The 13624-nt window shown below is 41.3% G+C and overlaps 1 protein-coding gene across 3 annotated transcripts in view; it reads left to right on the top strand.

Annotated features, from left to right (window-relative positions):
- Nucleotides 1-537: 537 nt before the first annotated feature.
- TSC22D1 (TSC22 domain family member 1) overlaps nucleotides 538-13624 on the top strand; it is a 343824-nt gene continuing 330737 nt past the window's right edge. For 2 of the 3 annotated variants that reach the window (XM_053707984.1, XM_053707985.1), the window contains exon 1: nucleotides 538-4090. In XM_053707984.1, the coding sequence (XP_053563959.1) occupies nucleotides 1362-4090 (2729 nt within the window). In that variant the 5' untranslated portion in view covers nucleotides 538-1361. The remainder of the gene's footprint in view (nucleotides 4091-13624) is intronic. The other variant, XM_053707983.1, reaches the window with a different exon arrangement.

Below are 13624 nucleotides of genomic sequence, written 5' to 3'. Positions count from 1 at the left end.
CCCCACGCACCACTATTAAAAGCTCAGAAACGCTCAGTTCATGTATGAAACAAATAGAATAATCACAACGCGAATGACATCATGCCTCTGAGCAGGCACACTGCTTTAATGTGCATGAGCTGCATATGTGTATATGCCACCGAAACGATAACTTTTACTAGCACTGTGCACATGTAGAACCAGATAAATTACATGCACTCAACTTCCTTTCATTTAATCGGTTGTTTGCTCTCTCATTAGCTAATGTACTATTCAGATACAATGCGGCCACGTGGCTTTTGCACTACGCCTTTATCCCAAGAATTATAATAGTCCCTATCACTTAGGCAAGCAGGACACGTCTGTCTGACTCCGGCACTGACGTCATTCCACGAGCTCCCCCGGCTCCGAAGCATCGCTCTCTTCTCATTCGGAGATTTCCGTCATTTCTGGGCGGCCGAATCCTCCTGCGTCAGTCCAAGCTCTGCCTCATAATTTTGTAGGACGGCTCTCTTTATAATATTTCGCTGATAGCCGATCTGCGCATGTTCGGTGGCCATTTTTCCTGTAGTACCCTCCCATCAGTGAGCAGCTTCCCCGGCTCTGTATAGTTCTCCTCCAATGCCATGAAAGATTACAGGAGGGGAGGGATGAACTAGCGCCGAGTAGAAGGCAGCCGGAGCATAGAGACACAGCAGTAGCAAAGAAAGGCAGAGTCACGGGGGAAAGATAGAGTGGAATCCATTGCTAACCGGCCTTCTCTGAATAGCACCCGTTGATCAGAATTACAGAGGTACACGACAACAAGAGCATCAAAGTACCGAGAGAGCTGGCTACTGTGACTAGCATCTACTCTCTTTATCGTTCTTTCAGCATCTCCTTCCTCCAGTTGAATGATGGGGCCGCCACTGGGCCTCGGCCAGGATGCATGTTAATTGCTGTCAGTGATGGCTGTGACCCCCGGCTGTACCGCTCAGCTCATCCCTTCTTCCTTCTGCGGCTCAGCAATAGCCCTCTGCCCAGCCGAGCCGGATAAACAGATCTGTCCTGTCACCTGTGACACCCACAACCAGGGCAGTTGCAGCAGAGGGGTGTCATTACATAGACTACCGACAATTGTCATTAAGAGCAAGGAGGGAGGTGACGGGGTGCGTGCCCGGGCTTGGAAGTGACAAGGCGACTAGTTCTCCTGTGTCCTACGCGTACAGCGCATCTGGGTACTGCGCACAGGGAGGGTGACGTCCATCTGCCCGTGCAGATCTTCTGGAGGTTACAGCTGTTTGATCTCAGCGGGAGAGCCCTTGTCTCCCTGAGAGAGGGAAGCAAATCTCACACGTTTGGAGGAGTGGAGGTGGGCTGAGGACTAGAGGAGGAGAATAAAAATGCACCAGCCGGATCAAGCCGCAGATATTACGGCCAGAAAGATGTCGCACCCGGCAGATCTCCCCAGAAGGGGTAGTGGCACCTCGTCTTTGATGAATGTATCCGCAGGTCCTGGGGTTGCTGGACACGTCTTGTCTGCAGATGACTACCCGTCTTCTATATTGATGCAGCCCCCTCCTCCTCCTCCCGCAGCAGCATCATCTCCTGGACCTCAACAGCATCCTCCTCAAACCTTGAACTTGATGCCCCAGACACTTGGTCAGAGTGGGGCACAGATTAAGAAGAAGAGTGGGTTTCAGATCACCAGTGTCACTCCTGCTCAGATTTCAGCCAGCATGAGCTCTAATAATAGTATAGCTGAAGACACTGAGAGCTATGATGATTTAGATGAATCTCATACTGAAGATCTATCATCTTCTGAAATTTTGGATGTATCTTTATCTAGAGCTACAGACCTAGGAGGCCCTGAGAGAAGCTCATCAGAAGAGACCCTTAATAACTTCCAAGAAGCAGAGACACCTGGTGCTGTTTCTCCAAATCAACCTCACCTACCCCAGCACCATTTACCTCCACATGTTCAACAGAATATCATAATTAATGGGAATGTACACCACCATCACCATCTGCATCATCATCCTGGGTCTCACAATCCTCACCCAGGTATATCTGGTTCCTCTTTACCAGTAGCTGCTGTTGTAAATGCTGCAGCTGTAAAATTGGCTACAGCAGGGAGTTCTGATAGCACTGGTATAACAGCACCTGCCCCTTCTGTTGCACAGCTTGCAGGCTCTATACCACCTGTTGTGCGCAAAACAAGTGGCCCTGTAAGTTCAGGTGTCAGTCCTTCCACAGGTAATAGTGTGACAACCAATGCTAATATTTCAGGAATGAGTGGTGTGACCAGTGCAGTGCCCAGTGGAAATTTAAATACCAGTAGCATAACAAGCACTGGTAATGCATCTGTTGTGTCTGGAAACATTAATACAAATATACAAAGTTCTTTTGGGAATGGTGGTTCCACTGTTTCATCTGGCACCATTAGCAATGTTTCAGGTGCAACTGCTGCTGGACCAGCTGTAGGGCAGCAGCAGCAGCCAGCACCTTCAGCTGTAACCTCAAGGTTTAGAGTTGTAAAATTAGATTCCAGTACTGAACCTTTTAAGAAAGGCAGGTGGACGTGTATGGAGTTTTATGACAAAGAAAATTTAGCAGCTGCTTCAGATGTAGCTGTAATCAACAAAGCTGTAGAGAGCGTTAAACAAAACCCACTTGAAGTGACATCTGAGAGGGAGAGCACCAGTGGGAGTTCAGTCAGCAGCAATATAAGCACTCTGAGTCATTACACAGAAAGTGTTGGAAGTGGAGAAATGGGGGTGCCTGCAATACAACAACAAGGATTTCAAGGGTTGGGACCTCCACATATGGATTTTAGTAGTACTGTAACTCAGAATGTCCCTGCACCTAACCTACCACAGAGTATTTCCCAACCTCAACTTGCACAGTTACAAATTCATTCACAAGACCCTACATATTCTCCTCAGAAACAAGCAGTACCATCTGCTCAAGCTACTTTAAATGCTTCTACAGGTGTTCAAACAGGCCAGGTTAATATGCTTAGTGTACCATCTTCCTTAGGACATCAACAACTAACACTAACTAATATGATCCCTCAACAGTTGCCATATACTCAACAGACGCAACCCATTCAAAGTTTGCCAGCTGTCCCACAACAACAGTTACAATATGCACATCAACAAGCTGCACCAACTCAGATGACCTCTGGGCATGTCATGCCAGTGAATCAAACTCCTGTTCCTGGGAATTTACCAGAATACCTACAGCATCCACAATTATTGCAAACAGCAATGACCCCTGTACAGGCTAGTTCTACAGGAGCTGGAAATCCTGCAACTGTTCCTGTTCAAGCACAAGTTATGCAGGCGCAAATACAGTCTACAACAACACAAGCTCCACCATCAATGGCTCCAATTCAACCTGTGGCACAGGCAACTTTACCTGCAGCAGGCTCTCAGGCTTTGGGTGTTGCCCAACAAGGAAACCTACCTACCGCTGTGCATCAGGCAACTGTTAGTCAAGCTTCATCATCCATTTTGCAGCAGAGCATACCGGCTCCATCTCCACAGGTATTGCCAGCACCACAAGGGATACACGTTGGTGCTCCTGGCCTTCCCCATCAAGTAATAATTGCACCTCAAAACCCTTTGCTGCCTACAAAGCCTCCAGCCCAAGTTATTGAACCAGCTGTTCAAGGAATGGCAAGTCAGCAGGTGCCTGCAGTTAGTCCTTTACTTACAGCCACTAATATACCCACTATTCAACAATTAAGTACTAGTACGCCCCCTGGAATATCTTCTGCAACAACAAATTTGGGTCTACCACCAGCAGTCTCTCAACCATCAGCTGCACCAAATAGTAATTTGGTTCAGAGTGGCAACCAAGTACCCGCGGTTGCAAGTATGCCAGTAGCACAAAACATGCCATTTCAGATGACAAGTGTTGGCCATTTCCTTGCTCCATCACTTATTCAGTCGGTGGCAAACCAGATTGTGGATGCTAGGAGATTAATGGAGCAGTCAGTGGCTGGTTTACCCCATATCAGTGAAGGAACTGCTGTGGATACTACTGGAGGCCTAGGAGGTGGATCCTTTCTTCCTCTGAAGTCCCTACCTCTATCAACAGCACCTCTAGTGGATGGTGAAGATGAAAGGTAAGTGGTAAATATTGAATTGTCTTCTGCATCTGTTGAACAGTGAATTAAGCTGCTTTATTTAGGTTTATTTTGCTACAGTATTTTAATGGCTCTAGTGATTCATGAGACACAATGAAAGACCAGTGTATTAATTTTTAACTGTATATATCATTCAGGGGTGGGTCGGAGTGACTAATCAGGAAAGTACAAAGTGCTACTCCACTATATAAATTTCCATCTCTCTCCTTTCCTGTTTCTTCTTCTAACTCTTCTCCTTCCTCTAGCTCTCTCCTCCCTCTCTCTGTCATACAGACAATATTTTCTAAATGTGGGTCTATAATTAAAGGAATATGAAACCCTGGCTCCTAACTTTTTGGCTTATTCTCCATTTATCTATATACAACTACCACTGTCTGGCTCCTAAATATTCTTACTGACTCCTATTTTTTAAACAGATTTGTTAAGCACTGCACCTAGATATAGGTTTCAAGTTATGATGTATGGAACTTCCGTACATCAGTATTCTCAGATCTGTATCTTGTACTTCCTGAGTTGGGTGCCAGTTATTATAGTGCCCTTCATTTTTAGTACTACGCAACATTTTCTGTTCTAATGCACTTTAAATGTGGAAACTTGTAATAAAGGAAGGGGACTCATGGGCCTTGTTGTAAGTGCACATAAGGCATTGTTTATTGTAGCTTATGGTCATTGCTTCCTTTTCCCTTGCTTGTATCAAGCTCTCAGTGGTGGTCAAACTATGTCTTAGATGTCATAAGTAGCCTTCCTTACTCCATAACTTTTTCCCAGCCACCACCACTAATATTTATGTAGCTGGGCTGCACTTGTTCTGCTCAAGGTAAAGTTGCTCAAATTATTTCTGCCAACTTTCCTATTACAAATTTTCTATAGAAGAAATATGTGTGTGTATGTATACATGTGTGCACTACTTGTATAACTTTCGCCTAATATCCAATTAAAGGGAAATTCTGGTGCAAAAAATGTATGCACAATTTTTCAATATTTTTTAACAAATAAGTCCTGCAAGTATTGCAACTCCCTAGCAAGATGTTGTCCATTAAACCCATCAGGAATGAGTTGCAAATAGTCACCAGTGTTCTCCTGCTCTTAAAGGGACAGGTTACTCAAACATTTCTCCCCTTTAATTTGTTCCCAATGATCCACTTTACCTGCTGGAGTGTATTAAAGGGACAGTCTAGGCCAAAATAAACTTTCATGATTCAGATAGAGCATGTAATTTTAAACAATTTTCCAATTTACTTTTATCACCAATTTTGCTTTGTTCTCTTGGTATTCTTAGTTGAAAGCTTAACCTAGGAGGTTCATATGCTAATTTCTTAGACATTGAAGGCCACCTATTTTCAGAATGCATTTTAACAGTTTTTCACCACTAGAGGGTGTTGGTTCACGTATTTTATATAGATAACACTGTGCTCGTGCACGTGAAGTTATCTGGGAGCAGGCACTGATTGGCTAGACCGCAAGTCTGTCAAAAGAACTGAAATAAAGGGGCAATTTGCAGAGGCTTAGATACAAGATAATCACAGAGGTTAAAAGTATATTATAACTGTGTTGGTTATGCAAAACTGGGGAATGGGTAATAAAGGGATCATCTATCTTTTAAAATCCATACAAATTCTGGTGTAGACTGTCCCTTTAAATAGTTTACAAGTGTTTAGATTACCCTTATATTGGCATTTGAAATAGTTTATTTAGCCTGTGGTATCCCCACCCATTCTGAAAGTTTTTGGCTTCAAGGTTAACACAGCCAGTAGAAGAAATTACACTCCCAGTGGATTGTAGAAGATACAAGGTAATACAATGTTAATTTTCCATTGTTCTCTCCAAGTATTGGTGATTGGTTTATAAGATAAAGAAGCAGGTATGTGTACACAATGTGATAAAGTAATGAGATCTGAAGCTCACCCCATTTTATTAGCTTGTGGCTTCAAAATCAGCTAATTGATATACACAAATAAGGCTTAAAAAAACAAATTTCATAAATTTTATACTTTGCAGCTGGAAAAAAAAGTAATTTGAAACACATTATGGGAAAAACTATTTTGTAGTAAAATATCCCTTCAAGCTGTAATGCTTGTGGTTCTTTGTGGGACTTTACGTATGTGGTTAACACATAGCTAGGATAAGTAATGCAAACACGATATGTTTTATAAAATTAGATAATCATTTTTGCATCAGAATGTCCCTTTAAAATTGGGAAGTTTGTCTTACTGCTCCATGAATTAGGTATTTTGTTTAGATGTAAGTAAATGTTACATAATGCAGACTTGTTCAGTAAAAGGTCTAGAGCCAAAATACTCTTTCAGTCTAATTTATCTGGCTCTCCACTGATTTAAACTGAATAGCACAGGTATTTGAACCAGAATTAATCTTTCAATAATAAATGCTAATATACCTCTTCCAGTAGCAAGTGTCTACAAATGGAGATGAGACTGAAAACTGGAGGAGTTCTATGTATGTCTCTCTGGATATGAGTAACAACAACATCATTGCTCAGTGTTGCCAGGCAGATATTGATACCTGTGCAAGATACATGGGCCTCCATTACATATGCAGCGTCGCCCGCAAAATCCTCTGCCGCCAGATTTTACACGATTTTGGTATTACATATACGGCGTAGCATACAAGTTACGCGTGTATATTTCACCCTTCGGACATATATATTTTTTTTTTTTTTTTTACCCATAGACTAACATAGAACAGCCGCGCAATTTGGTATCCAATATACAGCTTAAGGACTTACGCGCGCAGAATTCAGAGAATCTACTCCATTCTCATCTCGCCACATATTGCAGATGCAGCAACCCTTGCACTGACTAAAAAAGCAACGTAACTCCCTGGAAGCCTTAACAAACACATACATTTAAGCAGCATCTCAAGGTTAAAGGGACAGTATACAATGATATTGGTTTTTTTAAGGTTTATTTGTGTATTTGAAATAGTTTGAAGCCACAACATAATCAAATGGATTGAGCTTGTAGGTAGACTCAGATCTCATCACTTTATCACATTGTGGACACATACTTGCTTATTTACTTTAAATTTGTTCTTAAAGCAATCAACAATACTTGGAGGAGAGAACAAAGGGAAATCATAATTGTATTACTTAAATCTCTTTAGAACCCACTGGAGTGTAATTTATTATAATGTTAACACAGCTTGGCATTGATGCCAAAATATATAAAGGGGCAGTCAAGTCCAAAGAAAACCTTCTTGTTTTAAATGGGGCATGTTATTTCAAACTACTTTCAGATTTAATTCTAACACTTGCTTTGTTCTCTTAGTATTCTTAGTTGAAAGCTAAACCTAGGATGGCTCATATGATAATTTCTAAGACCTTCTTGAAGGCTGCCTCTTTGCAATCGTGTCAAACCAATCACAGACATCCCATCCTCTCACCTGCAGCCTTAAAACACCTGATAATGCCCACCCTATCAGTAACATCACTAGTATATATACCAATGTGTCCATTTATATTGGATGTGAGAGACAATGATTTACATCTTAGAAGTGAATATTACTATATGTACCCTTCATAAACAACTATTGTGGATGTGAGTTATAGTACAAGAATATGTCAAACATATTACTTTTTTTTGCCATTTCCACACAGGTCTTATATGTTTTAACAATATTAGTGTACTAAAACACACCTCATGTGGATGACAATTATATGGTAAATAACAGAGGACAAGATTTATGGTGAACTATAAGAATATTTTTTTTTTTGGCTTCTTGGATGAGGGAGCTGAGGTGACTGTAGTGGATTTCCTTGTTCTCCTGATTTGAGAAGATTCTGATGTTTCTGCTGGTGTGCTGGCCACAAATGATAGGCTGGAAGCAGTGTCCTGCTGGTGTGTAAAGTGCTCAACCAACACACCCAAGAGTTGATTTTGTTCTCTCCATCTATTGTCCATTTGCATCTGCATATCAGAATGAATTCGCATCATCTGATTGGTTATGAACACTTGCACTTAACGATGCTGCCATGTCCCTCTGTAGCTCTATGCTACGTTGTTGTCTCCTCTCTTGGCTCCTGATGAACCTTTCATGGTTCCTGAAGAACCTCTCTTGGCCTCTGGATGTTCTCAGTGCTTGTTATGAGCCTCCTCTGGAGTGCAATGTATTCCTCACCCAGGGGTGAATACAATGCATCCACAGGTTATTGAGCAGCAGGGCTTCTAGGTGCTTGTGGGGCAGGGTCACCTGCATCTGCTGTTGCTTGAGGTGCAGGGCCAGCTTCAACTGCTGGTTCATGTGGGGCAGGGCCAGCTTCAACTGCTGGTTCATGTGGGGCAGGGTCACCTGCATCTGATGGTTCTTGAGGTGCAGCTGTAGAATCTGCTCTATTTCCTTCTGCCAATGGTGGAGCTCGTCCAATTGCTGAGGATGGTGGAGCTTGTATGGTTGGTTGATAGTCCCACTGATGACGAGTGTGTGACCACTCAGCCTGTCCAATTGGAACTTCATGTGACATTGTGTGTGGGTAAAATCCCTGACTGCCATGAGATTTTGTTGTGTGTGTGTGTGGGGGGGCGTGTTAAATACAAATACCCTTTGTGGCTGTCTTGGCTCCCCCTCAAAGCCAAAGGGAGGATATTCCTCTGGCCAGGAATCTTGCCAGGGGTCATATGGCAATGGTGGCATCACTCCCGGGTCCTCAACTGAAGCCATCCAACCATGCTCATGACTGGAAGCAATACTGTTCTTGCAGTTGCCTGAAGGGTGGTGGTGATGGCATGGATGTTTGTATCCTTGTGACAGGAGGTTCTGTGAAGGAGTCAAAGGATGAGATGGATTGGTAAAGTCAGATATATGTCCAAGTGGGCATACAATATACATTGATACATGCTAGGGCCTATACTGATTCTCATGTCAAACTGTATAACGTGTCCTGTGTTAATCTGAGACATGTTAGTATTGCACTATTCCACCTCATATCATGAATTGCATTGTGTTAAGTAGCATTAAGGTCAAATATAATTGTAGATGTTTTTGTTAGTAATTACGTGTCGCATTTATAATTGAAATCGCGGTTCATTTTTACGAGTGTTAGCCTAATTTGCATAAAACTACTCTTTATTGACACTTTCCGTGGACAAAATACTGGCGTAAGTTACTTGCGACGACTAAAATGTGTATTTGCGCACATTTCGGAAGATGTCCAGTTTAACATCTAACGGCGCAGTATATGTAATACCCCGATGTGCGAGGTGAAATTACAGGCGGCGCGGGTTCCCGCGCTTGTGCCGAAACCTGCGCCGTATATGTGATCGCGCCCCTGATATTTAGCTAAAGCATATTTTTTTTTTTTTTTTGATCTTGTTTCTAAACTTTTGCTCCCTAGTCTTCTGTAAAAAAACAAAAACATCCCTTTTATGAAGATTGGTCACTCCTGTCAGTGCAACTTTTTCACATTGTTACTTGGGCTAGGTTAATGTCATCAGTGCTTACTAAATATTCTCACACGTGTTGTTTGGTCTGTAGTCTTTAAATAAATGGTTTCCTGGCAACCCTGAATAGTGCCTTAGCCAGCATAGTCTGCATGAGATGCTATTACATACTTGTGACATCTTGATCATTTTGCATTGAACAAACTGCAAATGAGTGGTCCTTTCTAGTGTGTGTGTGTGTGTGTGTGTATATATAGATATAGATATAGATATAGATATAGATATAGATATAGATAGATATAGATATAGATATAGATATATATATATATATATATATATATATATATATATATATATATATATATATATATATATATAGATAGAGAGATCTAATTGTAATTAAATGTCTGCGAGCCACTGCACTGGTTTAACCCCCTTTTCTTGGTTAGTGAGGGGTTAAACCACTGCAGCAACTCGTGCATATACTACATATCCAGTTCTTGTGTTGCCAGTCCCAACTGCAGGCATCCGAGTCCTCTTCTCCACATGTAGGATTATAGGTCCCTGCAGATCAGAATCCACAGCAGCCTAAGAAATTCCTGCACCCTCAGATACATTCTGGCATAAACGTGTTTTTTTTTTTGATGCACCAAGTCATGCTACTGTTAGGGGTTTAAATTTAAAAATATAAACGTTTACCCATGTCAATAAGTAAGACCCTAATGCTGCATCTGCAGTGTTATGCTTTGTGAATGCGCACACACTGACAAATGCCATAGCAGCTCATAGACTGCCAAATTGCATTAGCAGCAGGAGATGGGAGGGAGTAGTCACTCTTAAAATGAAAAGTTTTTTTTATTTTATTTATAAAGAGTTGTTAAAAACAGAAACTACCTCCCCCCGTTATAATGTTCATTTTTCTTTCACAACTAAATACATGTTTGGGTTATATAACATGCTAGTAATGACTCAGTAAAAATGATCTTCTAGGGGTCTGTATTAATGACATTTAATAGCTTTGCTTTCTCCTCTAAAAGCACAAATGTATTCTTTTGTGACCGCACTTCCTTGCTTATGCTATGGGAGGTGTGTTTAATGTAACAGAGCGTGATGGTTACTCTTCCTTTTAACTCTGGTCTAGAAATAAGCCAGTGAATTTCCACTGCTGCTTTGTTTAAATAGAATGTTGACGATGCTGTTGCCAAAGGAGGATGAGAACAAAAGGCCTCTTGTTAACACCTTTATTGCTGAAAGGTTTTATGGTCCTTTCCAATAATGAAGGGGGATAGTTTAAAAAAATGTTTAGGGACCAGAGGGACACATGTAGGGGTAGAGTCTAATCCATTAATAGATTTACAATATTATTTGAAAGACTATTAATATATTTTTGCATAGGAAGTGGAGTTTTGACTTAAAGGGATATTTAGCATATCTTGGGAGATGTGACATTATTTTAACTTTTATCAATGTACAAACTTCTATAGCTAATATAGAGCTTTAGAAATAGTTTAAAATTTAGTTTAAAATTTAAAAACAAGCCAAACATGCCCAGTTTTCCATTCATAACATGCACTTTATACCAAGTGCTTTCTTTTTTTTTTTCTCCCCTTTCCACCCTCAGTGCTTTGTAGAAATGGAACAGCTTAAAATGATAGCTTACCTGGACTATAAGTAATGCTTTGTTGTAGGCCATAATGAACTTCAGGAGCTAGGGAGCTACCTACATGGGCCTAACCATTTGGGATTTTCTGAAACTCTTGCATTGTACATGTTTCTTTAAATGATTCCCAGGAGATGAATCATAGGAGCCATCCAGAATATTGAGGCTATAGATCTCCATTTTTAGGATTTGGAGAGAGATTTTCTTTTGGGATATACGTAAAATAATCCTAAAAGATTAAGCCAGAAGTAGCATTTTTAGATTTGTGGCTCCCTTACACCAGGCATTTCTCAAGCACTATAAAAGGGACATAAAAAACACTTTTTTCTTTCATGATACAGATACTGATCACTTTAAAATAATAAATAAAATGTACTGCTTTTGATGAAAATCAGCTATAAATTGTGCAAATGCGGCTGCCATCTAGCGCTCAGAAGCATTCTTGTAAGACTGCTGCCATGTAGTTCTCCAGATACATGCATGCTACCTATCTAGGTATTCTCTTCCACAAAGGATACCATGAGAATTAAGTCAATTTTCATAATAGAAGGAAACTGGAAACTTTTTTGCTTTCATGTCCCATTAACCATTTCCTTAATGAGTGATTTCTCCATATATTATACATTTTTTTTTTATTTATTTTTTATTGTTTTGCATCCTTTTCATTCAAAGTAATGTGACAGAAGTTCTACTGATATGGCACTCTAGGATTATCCTGACCTTGTGTATCCTGCATTTTTTATTTTCCCAAAAATGCCTACAGCCTTTTTATTATTTATTATTATTAATATTATTTGTAGACATTTTCTAAACAAGGGAAAAGCTACCATTTTAGGCTTCAAAACATTTGAGTTAAAAAACCTACATTCGCTACACTCAGACATAACAAAAATAAGCATGTTGCAGAGAGCATCAACACTCCATGTACTGCAGATATTGGGAGGTAAAGGTTAGTTTGTCGTCATATCTTTGGGAGCAGAGATGCACTGTAGCCCTGGCTATACGTTGTACAAGGTTAGTTTGTCATATCTTTGGGAGCAGAGATGCATTGTAGCCCTGGCTATACGTTGGACAAGGTTAGTTTGTCATATCTTTGGGAGCAGAGATGCACTGTAGCCCTGGCTATACGTTGGACAAGGTTAGTTTGTCATATCTTTGGGAGCAGAGATGCATTGTAGCCCTGCCTATATGTTGGACAAGGTTAGTTTGTCGTCATATCTTTGGGAGCAGAGATGCACTGTAGCCCTGGCTATACGTTGGACAAGGTTAGTTTGTCATATCTTAGGGAGCAGAGATGCACTGTAGCCCTGGCTATATGTTGGACAAGGTTAGTTTGTCATATCTTAGGGAGCAGAGATGCACTGTAGCCCTGGCTATATGTTGGACAAGGTTAGTTTGTCATATCTTAGGGAGCAGAGATGCACTGTAGCCCTGGCTATATGTTGGACAAGGTTAGTTTGTCATATCTTAGGGAGCAGAGATGCACTGTAGCCCTGGCTATATGTTGGACAAGGTTAGTTTGTCGTCATATCTTAGGGAGCAGAGATGCACTATAGCCCTGGCTATATGTTGGACAAGGTTAGTTTGTCGTCATATCTTAGGGAGCAGAGATGCACTGTAGCCCTGGCTATATGTTGGACAAGGTTAGTTTGTCGTCATATCTTTGGGAGCAGAGATGCACTGTAGCCCTGGCTATATGTTGGACAAGGTTAGTTTGTCGTCATATCTTAGGGAGCAGAGATGCATTGTAGCCCTGGCTATATGCTGGACAAGGTTAGTTTGTCGTCATATCTTTGGGAGCAGAGATGTACTGTAGCCCTGGCTATATGTTGGACAAGGTTAGTTTGTCGTCATATCTATCTTTGGGAGCAGAGATGCACTGTAGCCCTGGCTATACGTTGGACAAGGTTAGTTTGTCATATCCTAGGGAGTAGAGATGCATTGTAGCCCTGGCTATATGCTGGACAAGGTTAGTTTGTCGTCATATCTATCTTTGGGAGCAGAGATGCACTGTAGCCCTGGCTATACGTTGGACAAGGTTAGTTTGTCATATCCTAGGGAGTAGAGATGCATTGTAGCCCTGGCTATATGCTGGACAAGGTTAGTTTGTCGTCATATCTTTGTGAGTAGAGATGCATTGTAGCCCTGGCTATACGTTGGACAAGGTTAGTTTGTCGTCATATCTTTGGGAGCAGAGATGCACTGTAGCCCTGGCTATACGTTGGACAAGGTTAGTTTGTCATATCTTAGGGAGCAGAGATGCATTGTAGCCCTGCCTATATGTTGGACAAGGTTAGTTTGTCATATCTTAGGGAGCAGAGATGCACTGTAGCCCTGGCTATATGTTGGACAAGGTTAGTTTGTCATATCCTAGGGAGTAGAGATGCATTGTAGCCCTGGCTATATGCTGGACAAGGTTAGTTTGTCGTCATATCTTTGTGAGTAGAGATGCATTGTAGC

Source organism: Bombina bombina, chromosome 3 (assembly GCF_027579735.1).
Source record: "Bombina bombina isolate aBomBom1 chromosome 3, aBomBom1.pri, whole genome shotgun sequence".
In the NCBI taxonomy this organism is placed as follows: Eukaryota; Metazoa; Chordata; class Amphibia; order Anura; family Bombinatoridae; genus Bombina; species Bombina bombina.
The sequence above is the reverse complement of the archived record's forward strand: the minus strand, read 5'-3'. Positions and strand labels throughout refer to the sequence as shown.